The sequence below is a fragment of the Acipenser ruthenus genome, chromosome 9 (genome assembly GCF_902713425.1).
Source record: "Acipenser ruthenus chromosome 9, fAciRut3.2 maternal haplotype, whole genome shotgun sequence".
In the NCBI taxonomy this organism is placed as follows: domain Eukaryota; kingdom Metazoa; phylum Chordata; class Actinopteri; order Acipenseriformes; family Acipenseridae; genus Acipenser; species Acipenser ruthenus.
The window spans coordinates 45,042,548-45,057,727 of NC_081197.1; the positions used below are offsets into that span (position 1 = coordinate 45,042,548).

Sequence of the window (15,180 nt, forward strand, 5' to 3'; positions counted from 1 at the left end):
AGTCATCACATCATGATAACGTTTCTAAGAGTTTAAAGCACCTCTTTGGCCTCAATAATGCCTCTCTTAGTTCAGCTGGTACACGAGAGTGTAATCATTAACCTGCCCCCTGCAAAACTCTGCCAGTTGATGTTGGAAATACATCAGCAATAACACATAGAACTCAGGTGGTATTTCCTAGCCCCACTGGATGGGTAAAGGTCAATGGTACACAGAATACATTTTTGAGAGCCCTTTTGAGGCCAAAGGGATGCTTTGAACTTTTATGTTTCTAAAAGCATTAGGATGTGACAAGTGAAACAGCAAATAAAATACAAAGAGGATCTAAACAAGAAGAAGAATACATGATTAAGATAACTGTGTTATTTTATCAGCAATTATTTCAAATACTGCAAAATTAATTAATTCTATAGGGTGATGCAAAACTTTTGGCCATAGCTGTAGCTTAAAGTGATCAGTTATCTCAATTATTATTATTATTATTTTTTAACTTTTTAGGCTGTACTAATTTTAAATAGATAATGTGCAGTTTTAAAATAAGCACATGTTATAACACTGTGGCAAGATGGCTTGCGTGGCGACGTCAGACGAGGAACTGAATGACACAGAATGGTTATTGAAGCGCTGATGAGCATGTTTCATTTATAAATAAAAGGTTTAAACAAGACAAAACACTTAACAAAACAAAAGGCACGATGGCCAAAATAAACAGACAAACAAAACACTAACACCAAACCCTAAAACAAGTATAGTGCTGGTACTTCCAGGACGAGTAGTAATTGTTTTATTACTTTTAGTTTCAGTTCTGCCGACTCTCTCCCGTTCTCTCCCTCAACGGATAATTGCAAAACATATGACACGGTTTATTTAGATTTACTTGGATATATAGTGAAAAGTGTTGAATTTAAATCAAGGGAAGTAATGTTAAAACTTTACAATGCATTAGTAAGATCTCATCTAGAATATTGTGTTCAGTTCTGGTTACCCCGCTACAAAAAGGATATTGCTGCTCTAGAAAGAGTGCAAAGAAGAGCGACTAGATTTATTCTGGGTTTAAAAGGCATGTCGTATGCAGACAGGCTAAAAGAATTGAATCTATTCAGTCTTGAACAAAGAAAGACTACGCGGCGATCTGATTCAAGCATTCAAAATCTTAAAAGGTATTGACAATGTTGACCCAGGGGACTTTTTCAAATTGAAAATAAAAACAAGAACAGGGGTCACAAATGGAGATTAGACAAAGGGGCATTCAAAACAGAAAATAGGAGGCACTTTTTACATAGAGAATTGTGAGAGTCTGGAACCAACTTCCCAGTAATGTTGTTGAAGCTGACACCCTAAGATCCTTCAAGAAGCTGCTTGATGAGATTCTGGGATCAATAAGCTACTAACAACCAAATGAGCAAGATGGGCCAAATGGCCTCCTCTCGTTTGTAACCTATCTTATGTTCTTATGTTCTTATGAACACACCGGCCCTGTGTGCGTGAAACACTGGCTCTTTTATGCAGCTGTGCCGAGATTCGATTGCTAATCAATCATTCAATTGAATCTCGGCACAGTGTGAACTACTTTGTGACACACCTGTGCCCAAATACTAATACACATTTTATCTGCATGTGAAGTGATTGTGCAATCCCTGTGCGTAAATACAAACAAACATTTTAAATCACCCGTGCTACACAGCCCAATTTATACCCTGTGCACGAATACATACACACCAACAATAACACACCACATAAAACATAAAACACAAAATACGCACAGGGGTGGCGCACCCCACCACAAGCACACATGTATTTGAATTTTAAAACACAATATTTGGTACTACTCTAGTTTAAAGGAAGCTCTCAATTTCTATTCCTTATTCTTGGGTTGTCTGTTTGCACTTTGGGCCATTTCACCTCAGCAGTGTCTGCTGGGTCAAAGCATGTTACTGGTTGAAGGAATGTCAATAACGGATGCAGCTGGCTGGTTGTTGACAGCAAAGAAGCTAATGAAGGGGTCGGGACAAATTTCACTTTCCAATTGAAATGACCCAGGAAGTACAAGACAATCGAAAAGCATGTGCACAGTAGCAGTAGATATCATTTTATGAAACTATTTTGTTTGCTACAATTACTTTTAAGTTCAGGAATAGAGCAAATGCAGTCAATGTAAAATGCCAAACATCAGCAATCAAAAGATCTTCATGATGAAACTATAACATTTCCATAGATAGCGTTTGTGTGCTTGTATCTAGTTTAAGGGTATTTTAGTTTTAAAAACACATGGAGCAAATTCTTATTTGTACTCCTATCAATGATGTGACAATCTTATAAATAACATTGCATCTCCACATATTTTTCTGCAATTGAGAGGACCCATAAGAGTTAATAAAGTAATTAGTTAAAACAATTTAGAAATAAACTGCTCTGTTATTGAATCGTATTTTGTCATATACTGGTACTTGCTAGGACCAAAGTCATTGTATTTTTTATCTTGCTCTTAATTGTATTATTACTTGTACTGTGATTCTTGAAATGTATTTTTGTTTACGACTGTAAGTCGCCCTGGATAAGGGCGTCTGCTAATAAATAAATAATAATAATAATATAAGTTCACTGACAATTTTTTTTAACAAGAAGTCCTTTTCAAAGTCTTCAATCAAGTGTTTAATAGTTATGGATGACATTTAAAACAGTGTCTCGATTCAGTAGGTTTTGGGCATTGTATAAAGTCATTTTTTCTTAATTATTACTTTTAATGTGTTGTAAAGCGAGATGCCTTTACATTGGTTACATCTCACTGTTGTTACCATATCCTTGTAGTTTTTGTTGATGAAGAAAGTCATTTGATATGAATTGATACATTTGGAACCAGAGTATTAAATTCATTCACGTTGTATTTCAGACATTTTTTATGTTTTCTTTTCCTGTTAGTTTTTTTTTTTTTTTTATAAATTCCAGTCTTATCTGGTGTTCACATCCCACTCTTCACCCACCCTGCACATTGCTGTGCTGTTGTGTGAAAGGCAGCAAGTGTCAGTTTTTAAATAAACTGAATTTATTTCTACTTTTATTACCTCCTAGTCCTCAAAGACTGGGCTCTGGCATTGGGTGATTTCTCAGATAACAGCATGTCTGCAGCCATTGGGTCTTCTGTTGTTGGAATCCCCATTTGTTCCCTGAGCGCGTCAATGTGTGTGGTGGTGGGGCAGGGGGGTAGCGTTGCTATCCTGGGTGATATATGACAGCAATGGCACGCCTCCCAGTTGACACTAGCTCTCAAACAACAGCATGAACTTTTTTTGTTTCCAGTGTAAAAGAGAAAACCCCATGTGACTGTCAAAGAAGAAAGGGGAGGGAGAGAGGGAGGGAGGAAGGCTGAGGGAGAGCGAGAGAGTGAGAGAAAGGAAGCATAAAGGCAATTCATGTTTCAGGATCTCCAGTCCTGATAGCTGTCTGATACAGTAGCTGGATTGTTCACTCTGCCCTGAACAAGTGAGAGGTATGGTAAGTGAAATACAGGGTCAGCTTAGCACACTTGCTGCCTCTACCCATTCAACATGCATGTCCTACTTCTTTTTGAACCCGACAAGGGTGTATTTTCATACCTGTGTTTTTTAACTTCATGTCTTACTTTATATTACATTCCTTGTGATTAATCAAATAATTTATATACTGTATGTACATTCCACATGGGTTATATATTATGCTTATTATGAACTGTCAAGTTGTGGAAGTAAAATACATTTCCTGGAAAACTAGACAAGGCAAATTACAACTGTAACTGTAATAATCAAATTTATTCAATTTATGATAGTCTGAAATATTGTAACCATGCTGTGGTAGAAAATGAGTAATGTTACTCCCAAGTAACAAATTAGGCTAGTTTTAAATCAACACATTTGTAAATTATGCAAGTAATTATTTCATTTATGTACTTTGATTCAGCACATTTAACAGAAGGTGGGGAGGCGCCTCTAAATAACAGGCATGCTTCTGATTCAATGCATTCACATCTTTTTAAATACAATCAGACGTTTTATAGAAGCATGCAAACAATTGGGACCATTCTTAAATTAAGCTTCAGTTTTACCTATTTGTGTGGCCCCTTGGTTTTTTTTAAAGCTACAGCCTCCTATAATCATGTTCATTTTAACACTAAAATATAAGACCGTGTTGATTTGCTCTTTTTAGTGTTCTGTGCATTCGCCTTAATCACCTTGTTGGTAGTCTAGTTTGTTTACATTAGATTAGCTATGGGTACTTAAGCTTTCTCCCTGTAAAACATACCTCTTACAGCTTGCAGGTGTAGGATATCATACACTCGTCAGTGTTTTCTTTCTAGGTCCACTGAAAGGCAAAGTATTACAGGTACTGAAATACAAAGTTTTAAACAAGATTTGGAACTACAAAGTACATGTTACAGGTAGTTTTAAAACACGCAGGACTACAAACAAATAAGTTAGCGTGTAAGTGTATTCATAGACTGCCTACATTTGTCAGTAATTATGCATTTACAAACGAACAAAACATTTTACATGCTAAACATAAACCTAATTCAAGTAAGGGAGATGGGTGGCATAATGTATGGTTCAAAGAAGCTTAGATTGGAAAGCTGAAGTTAGCTTAGGGTTGATCCGTGTGTCTGGCTGCCATTGGCTGAAATCTGTGTTAAAATCCACAGTGTTTGTCTTGGCGTTATACCGAGGATATATTTAGTACTCAGCTTAACTCCTCACACAACAGTAAATGTAACGGCGAGTGTGCTCCAGTGATTGCTCCTAACTTGGGATGCACGTGCCATTCACAGGTCCCTGAGGGGATGTAGGACATGGGAAGGAATCTGCCCCTGGTTATTAAAAGCCTGTGAAACAATAGGGAACAAATGAGCAGACACAGTGATATAATCTATAGGCTAGGGTTAGGACATCTCTATTTAATGCTTGGGAGAATCTAATTCATAGCATTTCCAAGTTGACAAAACTACATACTAGATAATCATTCTGTACAAGCTTTAGTGACCTAGATATAATGTGGTCAAAATTGTATTTAAAGATCCCTGTTTGTCTATTATTGGCTTCCGTACAACCCGTTAGGAATTTGGGTTTATTTATTTAAAACGTGTTTATAGTTTTAAATCTATTGTATATCCTGTATTAGTTGCAGAGCCATTTGAACTCCCCCTCTCCATCATAGTATTCCAGAACTTTGAAAATGTCTCTAAAGCTACAAAACATTAGAACAGCACTCTTCAGAGAGTTTCATTCATTACCTGTGTCTAAACATGGAGGTTACTGCTCTATAGTATTACACCTTTTGAGATGTTTCAAAGTTAAAATAAATAAATAAATAAACTAATTTAAAATACTGAAGGGTTGAGCTGAAAAAGGTTGTGAAGCTAATTGTTAATAATTGCGCAGACTAATTCGCTAATTTTTTTCACCTCTGAAGGTCTGGGTGCAAAACTGGCTCAAGTCACACGTGAAATGAAGTTGGCCTTAATTTAGCCAAACATTGCAATAAATCCTCATGACAAAAAAAACACATTTTGCTCAATTTGGCTTGAGAGTTCAAACTGAGCCGTTCACAGAACTATGAGGGGAAACTGCTGTAGGCATTGTGCCTGACTGTAGCCAGTAGAAAAAAAAGAGTTTCCAGACCATTTTTGTCATAGATACTGTATAAGTTCCAGGCACATCATTATGTATACCAGCATCTTGTGTAATAGAAACACCAAGGAGAATAATTAAGGTACTGAGGCACACTGTTTGGGTTGGTATATCTTTTAAGTTGGAAGAAGGTTGGCCTCAGTACATTTTGAAGAAAAAATGTCAAAAAGATAAAAGGACAAAAAACAACAACATTAGCCTGATACCACACTTTATGCTGTGGTTTAACTTTCATATTTATGACATGTTTCGCTTTGTCTTCGCAATCAAACCAAGTAGCTATCTACAGTCCTAGCTTACTGTTTGACGTCATATTACACTTCTGCTACTGACACTGTAATGGGACGTTGTAATTGTTGCCTGGTTGTAGAGTTTGACAAACAATACATAATGCAACAATACATTTTAAGAAAACTAAACTTCAACTATGTGGTAGAAACAGGTTCCTGCAGGGAATGTTGTGTTCTGTCTGTTTTATTACCCTTTTCACTTGACACTGCTTGTCTCACAAAGTTATTTTGTTATTTCTTGTCATTCAGGATTTCCCTTATGGATAACCTAAAGACAAAACAGCTACTGTGCCTCACCAAATCTAAAATACATTGGCAGTGTTCTCGTTATCAGTTTTAAGTTAAACCTGTAAGGGTCTGTGGCTAGTTGCATGAAACACCTTATGTCAAGTTAAGTTTACCCCTGGAGTGTTTACAAAAAACAGCTAAATGCATTAAAGTCAAAACATCAGCTAGGGGTAATGTATTCTCAATTATTACACTTAACCCATGCAAGCCATCACAGGAAGATTTGTCCATCATTAGCATTCTGTATCCAAACCACCACCACCACCACCACACCAAAACAAAATGAGTATCTCAAAAACTAGAAGCTAATTGGATGGCCACTAAGACTGAACCAACAGACAATACAGTACAATAGAAAGGCCAATGATTGAATTGTCATGGAAACTGCCCCCTTAACCCCTAATAGGGTGGACCATCAAGGGGAGTGCACATTTCAGCTGCTTTTGCTGTCCAGTGAGGTTATTGCTACAGTAGATACTTCTGCTCAAAATATCATTTTCACTCTATTGTGGAAACCCTGCATCCCAAAATATACAATGTCTCATATTAAAAATGTATAAGAAAAAAATATCTTGTGTGGCTCCCAGATTTGTTTACAATGTATATTTAAAAAAAATTGGAATTCCCATCTAAATAGAGAATGTTAACAATTTTGACTTGGGTTACTGTAAAGATGCTACAAGTCTATAATCTACCATTCTATAATTGTTTACATTGTGTTACTTTGTCATACATAACAGTATGCAGTATAAATATATATGACATCACAGTTTGGTTATGGCTTGAATTAGATCAGTTAAATCTCCCAGAATGCATGTGTTAAAGAGTAAGTGTCTGAAGCATCTCCCTGCTGAGCACAGGTGCAGGGAAGCCAGGAGACAGGATGAAGCCACTGTACTGCAATTCAGAATGGGAGTTTCCTACATGCCAGCTGCTGGTATGGAACAGTTATTAGCCTGAGTTTAGACACAGTTAATAAGGTCTAGAGTGTCTTACTGTCATTTGTTAAAAAAAGTACAGTGTACGTTTTCATATTCAACACTACAGAGCAGTTAAAAAATGGATGCAGATGCAGAGTTTGATCTAAGGAAAGTAATTCTCAATTCAGCCATTTCATTCAGATTTAAAACTTGAAACAAACTCCCTTTTCCATAAATAGTACTTGTTCTGTAAATAGAATACCCCATGAATGCCTACGAGGCTCCTTGCTTATTCCTCCAGTCTCATTCTCTTGACCACAGTTCTCCATGAACGATCATGGAGTATCCTATACATACAGCATATAGTTACCGTTCAAGATTATAACACTTTGTATTTTTTTTGCAGTGTCCTGTGTTATGCAGACAATCATTGGTGTTTAGAAGTTATATTCAATTACACTGAAAGAGTGCCAATCAATGCTTTCAAACCCATGCCTTACCTCTTATTAGATTTATGAACCTTATTACTGGTGCCCCTTTTATTGTGCATATAAATTCAAGTATAAAATACAGCAGCAAAGGGACATATGATTTTCCACATACAAAAAGGGGGACTAATGGAAATTCTACTATTGAATATATAAATAAATGCTACGACTATTATCTTCTAAAATGGTATGGTGTGCTTGTTGAGGGACTTGAATGACATTATGACAACTGTTTTTTTTATAGCTGTAACAAAACATATAGAAGGCAGGGCTGAGTTGTTTAAACACATTTTGGGTACATCATACACCTAAATAATTGATTGGTCAGCATTGCAGGGAGACAGAACCAAGACTGAATGTAAGGGTTTGTATGCTGCAGTTGCACATTTATTGGTTTATGCAAGTTAAGAAAAAAAAACAAAAAAAAAAACATAATGTACATTAAAAATCAAAAAGTTCTCAAAGAGCATTGAATCATTGTGAAAACCGCTTGACCCTTCCAGTGACAAATTTGCCGTAAAAGTCCTTGTCTTATGAGGAACTCTGTTGGAACGCAGTGTAGTGCAATCACTCAGCCAGCCTAGACTGCATTGAGGTAGGCTTAAATGTACTCAGCTGGAATGTTAGTCCTGCTTTAGATGATAGATGATGAAGGGGAGTGACTTGCCTGGTCCAATTTGCTGCTTTTGTTAATGCTTTTGTGGGAGTTCTCTGCCTGTCATTTTTATTAATATTAGTTGGCAGGTTCAGAGAGTTACAGACCAAACAACCTCTTTGCTTTTTATCCAGCATTTTTGTGTTTTGCAATAAATCTACCAAAGCTATCATATTATCAAACAATATTATACATGCATATGTCCATATATCTGGAAAAGCACTTCTCCAGTTGTGATGAATCTTAGTATTAAAATTATTTAGCACATGTTTTGGAGAGTACTAGATACTGGGTATATATGAGGGTGTCTGTCTGTCTGTACATTTGTCCATCTTTATGTCACTCTTACATTCTTGTATATATCTGGAAAACCATGTATCCAATTGTAAACTATTTGTCTACTTGACTAATGGGTTAAGTTTAAATGCATGTGTGAAGCAGTACAGTCGATTACAGTTAAATGCCAATTTTCAACAAATATTATTAAATATAATTTATTTGCATCCTTAATAACTTTAGACATTTGTGATTCTACAGTGTAAGTAGCTGGGGAAGTACAGAGATCTGAACTACATGGAACTGAAATACCTAACCACACCTCGGCTCTGAGAGGCTGGCTTCCTGACCTCAACTCTGCATCCTGGACAATACTGAATAAGCAGGGCTCCTGGATTGCTTGAATCTTCACCGCTCACCTTGAGGTCTATAATGAAAAGCACAAGCCCCCTGGGGAACCCTGGGGTCACCTTGTTATTTCTTGTATGCCCCCTGCTGGTGATGCTGAGATGCACAGCCAGTAAAACAGACAATGGGAATGTTGCAGAAACGGACCCAGAGAGATGCATGAGGCACCACTTTGTGGACACAATCAGCCATCCTTTATATAAATGCAACTCTAAGGTAAGAAAAACGCTGTACCACTTTATTACACTATTTAGAACCAGACTGCTATTTTAACTACCTGGACCTTCATGTTCGTCTACCCTGTGAAGAGGAAGGCATTGTTTTGGCAGCTGCCTGCTTCTTCAAGGGGATGGAATTTTATTATTATTATTATTTGTTTATTTAGCAGACGCCTTTATCCAAGGTGACTTACAGAGACTAGGGTGTGTGAACTATGCATCAGCTGCAGAGTCACTTACAAATACGTCTCACCCGAAAGACGGAGCACAAGGAAGTTAAGTGACTTGCTCAGGGTCACACAATGAGTCAGTGGCTGAGGTGGGATTTGAACCGGGGGCCTCCTGGTTACAAGCCCTTTTCTTTAACCACTGGACCACACAGCCTCCATAAATGGCCTTTTTGAAGGCCATTTATTCACAAAAGTGTCAATTATATTTTCTCAAAAGGTAAAAAAAAAAAAAAACTTTCAAATTACAAAAAGAACCTTAAATGAAATACCTGCAGTGTTTATTTTCTAGTTTGATAACTTTAACAGATGTTTTTTCTCATTAAAAAAAGAAGAATGCACTCTTTGGAGTAAAGGGCTTTGAAAACCAACCCTTTGGTTTTGCATTCTTTGTTTGGCACGTGATCGCTCATGAACAAATTGATTACACGTGGAGTGAGGTTTATATGGAGTTTGCGCAGTCCACTACACCAATTACAGGTACTGTACTGTAAGTGGAGAAGAGAGGGGTTTCCCCCTAGAATCAGAACATTGTATCTGTTCATTCAGGGGATCCCCTCATGTGTAATATGATCTACCTCTGTGATGTGTGTATTGGATGCTCTCTTACAACTGCCAATTTTACCACATAATAACATGTCACCTGTTACCATGCAACGCTAATGACAGCATATCCACCTATGACTGGCAACAGTAAAATACATACAACCAATCAGTGGAACATATGTGGGCATCAAAGTTTTATGTCTCACAGTGCAATGGAAAACAGTATTATTGACCACTCACGCTAACACTAGTTGGGTGATTCAATATCAATATATCTGTGGACAAGTGGTTCCATAATGCCATCAGATTGCCATATAATGTAGATGCTGCATTTCTGTATAGAGAACTTTCTTAGTTGAAGAATGCAACTACATCAACCCTTTGAATACCAGAAGTGAAGTGATGTGCCTGATATTAATACACATTGATTGTGCTGTAGCTACTGTATACGCTTAGGAATCAGACATTATCAACACAATGCAGCATTATGGGCCAAATAATAGAATATATATTAAACAAAGCACAATTATTTGTTAACAGAAGATTTGAGCACTTCGAGGTTCCACGAGCATGATCAAAATAATAGCTCAGCCAGATGTCCATCTTCACAAGACTGTGCTATCTTAAAGTGCTGCTGTCATGAGGCTGAAGAGAGGCTTTCGCCCAGCCTCTCTGCCTCAGACACACAAAACAGCTTTGGCTGGCAGCTGCTGGCCCCGATTGTATCTGACTGTATTTAACTTTTGTTTTGCAAATTGGCCGTTTTTGCAGATGTCAAATCATTATATGACTGATTATTTTTTGTAACTTAAACCTGCTTCCTGATTTTTCGAACTTGGTGTTTTTTTGTACTCGTGGAATAGAAATACTGGCTTTTATTCAACAAGAGTTCTAGAATACTTATTTACCTGAGCATTCATTCAAATCCAACAATACAATGACTGGGCGAATCACACAGTTCAAAATTACATTTAGTTGCTAAACAGATTCAGAGCTTGATCTAAAGAAAGTAATTTCTCATGCAATGTAGATCTAAGCACACTTTCTTTTTAGCATATTGTACTTGTTATATAAATGCCTCATGTACATTCATAGTGCTGGGTTTATTTGGATGAATGTTCATGGAGTATCTACAATATATTGCTTCATCATAATTATTTCCTGGCTTACACTGAATATGACTCCCAGAAACAATAAAACCTGAAAGACTAGCCTTAATCTAAAGAAAATTCAATTCTCTTAAAAAACAACCACTTTTAGTTGATTCATATTAGCTCAGACAAATGCTACATTTTTACTGTCTCAATTGCTGCCAGAGCGCCGCAGATTTCTCTTTGAATGGTTCTATTGTGTCTTTTCCACCTTCTACAATTCAGACAACCTGTGAAACAACTCTGTAGCCTAAAAATAAAGACCTATGGAAACATGTGCTTGACAGCTGTTGTCGCTCCGTTATGTGAAGAGATTTCCATGTGGTAAAAGTGCATTAGTGGAGCATTGAAGGTACAATAGCACTGAACATGAAGGTAAAAAACAATTTCCTGAAGCTGATGCTCATGTCCATGATTCGATGAAGTCAATGCTGGTTAACACATGTCACCTACACTACACCTTAAGGTGCCTTACATATTCAATTAATAGAAGAATTTACACAGTAGAGAAGGGGAAGGACAATACCGGGATTTAAAAGAGCAGCTGGCAGTCCATATATCATTGAAGTAGAGAAGCAGAGGGGTGCGACAGCACATGACGTGAAAGAATGCTTCATTTTTCAGGCAGTCTGTTCACACTAAAGTTCACACAAGTTCCTTTGCTCCCTTGCACTTTCCCCTTGTTTACAGTTGCAATTTTCTCCTAAATCATCTTGTCAGACACCACTTTCTACAGTAGCCACAGCAAGTCAATATGAATAATAATACTATACTGTATATAATTCTACAGTACTGCTATAAATACATTATAGTACCTCATTGTCATGCAGATGGTATAGTGTTTGTTTCATACCTTTATTCTGACCTTGGCCAGTTTTGTACATGTGAAATGTTTTGGTACAGATAAAAATTGTGCTAAATTTTCTCAATTATTTGATATCTCTCCTAGTTTCTTGAGTAGAAACAAACAAAAATAAAAAGACGAGCATAACCCTTGTCTATGTGGAGTTATAAGGCTTTTCTCAAATACTTTTTGGACGACTGGCAGTTTCTATGAAGTGTATATACTTGGTTCCTGTGTTTCAGGTTTTTAATCTTCTAATAAGTTTAGGGCTGTGCTAGAATATGTTAGTGATAAATATAGGACACCCTGAGTGTACAAGGTGTCCAAGACAAAGCCTGCTGTCTACAAGTACACTATATGTGCCCTTTAGTGTTAGCATAAATATACCAGCATAGTTCTGCTGTGGCTATGCTACAGTATCAGTGGACTTTTTATGACGTTTGTTTATCCAAACTGTACAGTAATGTTTGTTTGCAGGATAATTGGAATCCCTGTGAAAGTGAACCTCAGATAGATTGCACTTGTCATATAGCTTAAGCTTTTGTAGTACAAATACACTATAAACAATGTACCATACAGCATTTGTGTTGTTTACATTAATTGATATACCTTTTCATTGAATTCCTACACCACTAACACAATTATCCATAGCATTTACAGTTCAAAATCAGTGCCTGCAGCAGAAGATACCACACTGGGGGCTGGTGACTTGTAAAGTAGGCCTGAAAACAAACAGGTCACAGATTCACAAACGACATATTTAAGACAGATCTAGAGGTCATCGGGTGCTTCCAGCTTTGTGAATAATAATAATATTAATAATAATAATTACTAGAACCACCATAATTCAGTACCTATCAATCCCTGCTTCACAACAAGCTTACTAAAGTGGGGTACATGGGCAGCCAGCTAGTTTGTCTGTTTTTCTGGCAGGCAACCAAAGGAGGACAATGCTGCTGCCAAGGCAAGCTATAACCCAGTGTGCCAGACACCTGAACAGTAGCTCCCCAGTGCAAGGCTGCAGAACTCCCGGTATTCATGCCAGCCATTTAGTGGCTGTGTTCTTGCCTGAAAAGCTTATCTAGCTCTTGTTATAATAACTGAAGGGTAACATGGCATGTTTTAAATGATCATAATTAGCTATTCCTATTCTATGAAATATTTACGTGCATTTAACATTTACAGAAAGTAGTTATTTTTATTTTTTTTTTTACTCGTGATGTATGTATTGCTTCCAGCTATTGGTAATAAAGTGATGTTGGAGTTGGTTAAATTATGAGCAAACGGTCTGAATATATTTTATGCCATATATGCTGTAAGTGTGTAAACAGCTTCAAATGTTTTCCTTGTTTTTCCCTCTTTTTACAGTGTTTGAAATCATTCCGAGCAGTACTTACTGCAATTACACAGATTGTGTTTTTATACTTTTTGATACAGTCTGTGTTAAAGATCCAGCACCATCTTGTCAGCATCTACTGTAGCTCACATGTCCTCCTGTATTGCTCGCTGTACAAAGTAGTTATGCACTAGAGGGCTGACTGCTACTATTATACAAAATTTTTGCAGATATAGCCTGTGTTACATAGGTCAGTGGCTGGCAACTATATTTGAAGTGCAGCTCCTGAACTCAGGTCAAAACACCTTAACACAGAGCAAAAGTTAATAAAAAACATATCTGAGTAATTGCAATAAGAACAGAACATGAGATTGCTATTTAAGCAACTATATAATGGTGTTTTGGTCTCTGACAGAACATATGACAGTTTTCAAGATCTCATTGAAATAAAGCATGTGACAAGGCCATGGAAATGACAAGAGGTAATGCTTGCACCTTTTTCATTTCTGCAATTTCTTAACCACTTACACCCATTACAGTAATACAGTGCAGTGCAAAAAACACCATTACTGTGATGCTATGCACCACTGTTCAAACTAAACTCTGTAAATAAGCACCTTGTTTCAATGGGCATTTAAGGGGTTCCTTACTGGTTTGGTAACAAATCAAGGCTTTGAAAATGAGCTCCTGAGATAGTATGGCTGTGTTTGTTACCACCCTCGCTGACGTTTCTTCCCACTCTCATTTCCAGATGGTCCTTCTTGCACGCTGCGAGGGGCGCTGTAACCAGACCTCCAGGTCGGAGCCTGTCATCTCCTTCAGCTCCATCCTCAAGCAGCCCTTCAGGTCCACCTGCCACTGCTGCCGGCCCCACACCTCCAAGCTGAAGGCTGTGCGTCTGCGCTGCACAGGAGGTGCCCGCGTCACTGCCACCTACCGCTACATCCTGTCCTGCAACTGTGAGGAGTGCAGCTAATCCCTGGGGAAGAGACCACACCCCAGGGCCATCATTAGCACCTGGGTATGTGGGTTTATACAGCCCACACAGAATGCTGTTTTTTTGGTACTAGCACAGAACAACCAATAGGGAACCTAATGATGCAATAAAAACAATTGCCCAGAGGGGGCGCTGTTAAATCCCTGTGTGCAAATCACATTATTTAACAGGGAAGAGCGTTCAGGCTGGTTCATTCTTCATATAGTGTACTTGGAGACAATAGTCTCCTTCACTAGTATAACATCCTCCACTGGACTCCTCATTCAGTCAATGCACTGCCCTGTTGTCGCCAGATTAACCATGTGACATGGGCTTTCACAGCGCCCCCTGTGGGCTTTTTTTTTATTGTGTCACTGTGTTCCCCATTGCTTATTCAGTGCCAATACCCAAATGCAGCACTCTGTGTTGGCTAGATTAGCCACAGAAATGATGGCTATACCCCATGAGACTTTCTTTTTGAAATTGCAACAAAACTGCTTACTAATGAAATGGATTTCTAAAAGCAGTGTCTCCCGCACAGTTTTCTTTTATTGTAGGTTACCCTACAATAGCCACCCTCTTTTAATTTATATCAGCAATTAAAGTGGACCCTTACTGAAAAAGGTGAAAAATACCAAATATTTGCAGAAACTCTAGCAGAACCATTAGCTAACCACTACATTACCAGCAATGACAAGTCAACATCAATGCATTTTGAATGTTTGGTTCATACCATTTCCCCTTGCTGTGGGACTAATGCATGGTCATTGTAGTGCCACTGCATTGCTGGAAGAGAGGTGTTTTAGAGACCCCACAAACCAGCATCTCAGTGACACACCCCGACACACACCAGGTCCCAGAAAGAAATCAAGGATACCTAGCTATGGATTGGTGAGCGCCCCC

General features: G+C 37.9%; 1 protein-coding gene across 2 annotated transcripts; it reads left to right on the forward strand.

The window, feature by feature from the left end:
- The first annotated feature begins 3,374 nt into the window (after positions 1-3,374).
- Positions 3,375-14,800, forward strand: LOC117405258 (norrin-like). Of its 2 annotated transcripts, none has more exons than XM_059030064.1 (3): positions 3,375-3,492; positions 8,833-9,195; positions 14,053-14,800. In XM_059030064.1, the coding sequence occupies exons 2-3, from the start codon at positions 9,004-9,006 to the stop codon at positions 14,275-14,277; spliced, it is 417 nt and encodes a 138-aa protein (XP_058886047.1). In that variant the 5' UTR covers positions 3,375-3,492; positions 8,833-9,003; the 3' UTR covers positions 14,278-14,800. The 2 variants fall into 2 exon arrangements, with proteins under 2 accessions (XP_058886047.1, XP_033864074.1); XM_034008183.3 differs by having other exon boundaries at positions 3,375-3,487.
- The last annotated feature ends 380 nt before the right edge of the window (positions 14,801-15,180 follow it).

Bases quoted from the DNA above. Each gene is read 5' to 3' on its own strand.
- LOC117405258 (XM_059030064.1), top strand. From the start codon at position 9,004: ATGAAAAGCACAAGCCCCCTGGGGAACCCTGGGGTCACCTTGTTATTT. The intron at 9,196-14,052 runs GTAAGAAAAACG...TCTCATTTCCAG, and splicing joins TATATAAATGCAACTCTAAG to ATGGTCCTTCTTGCACGCTG.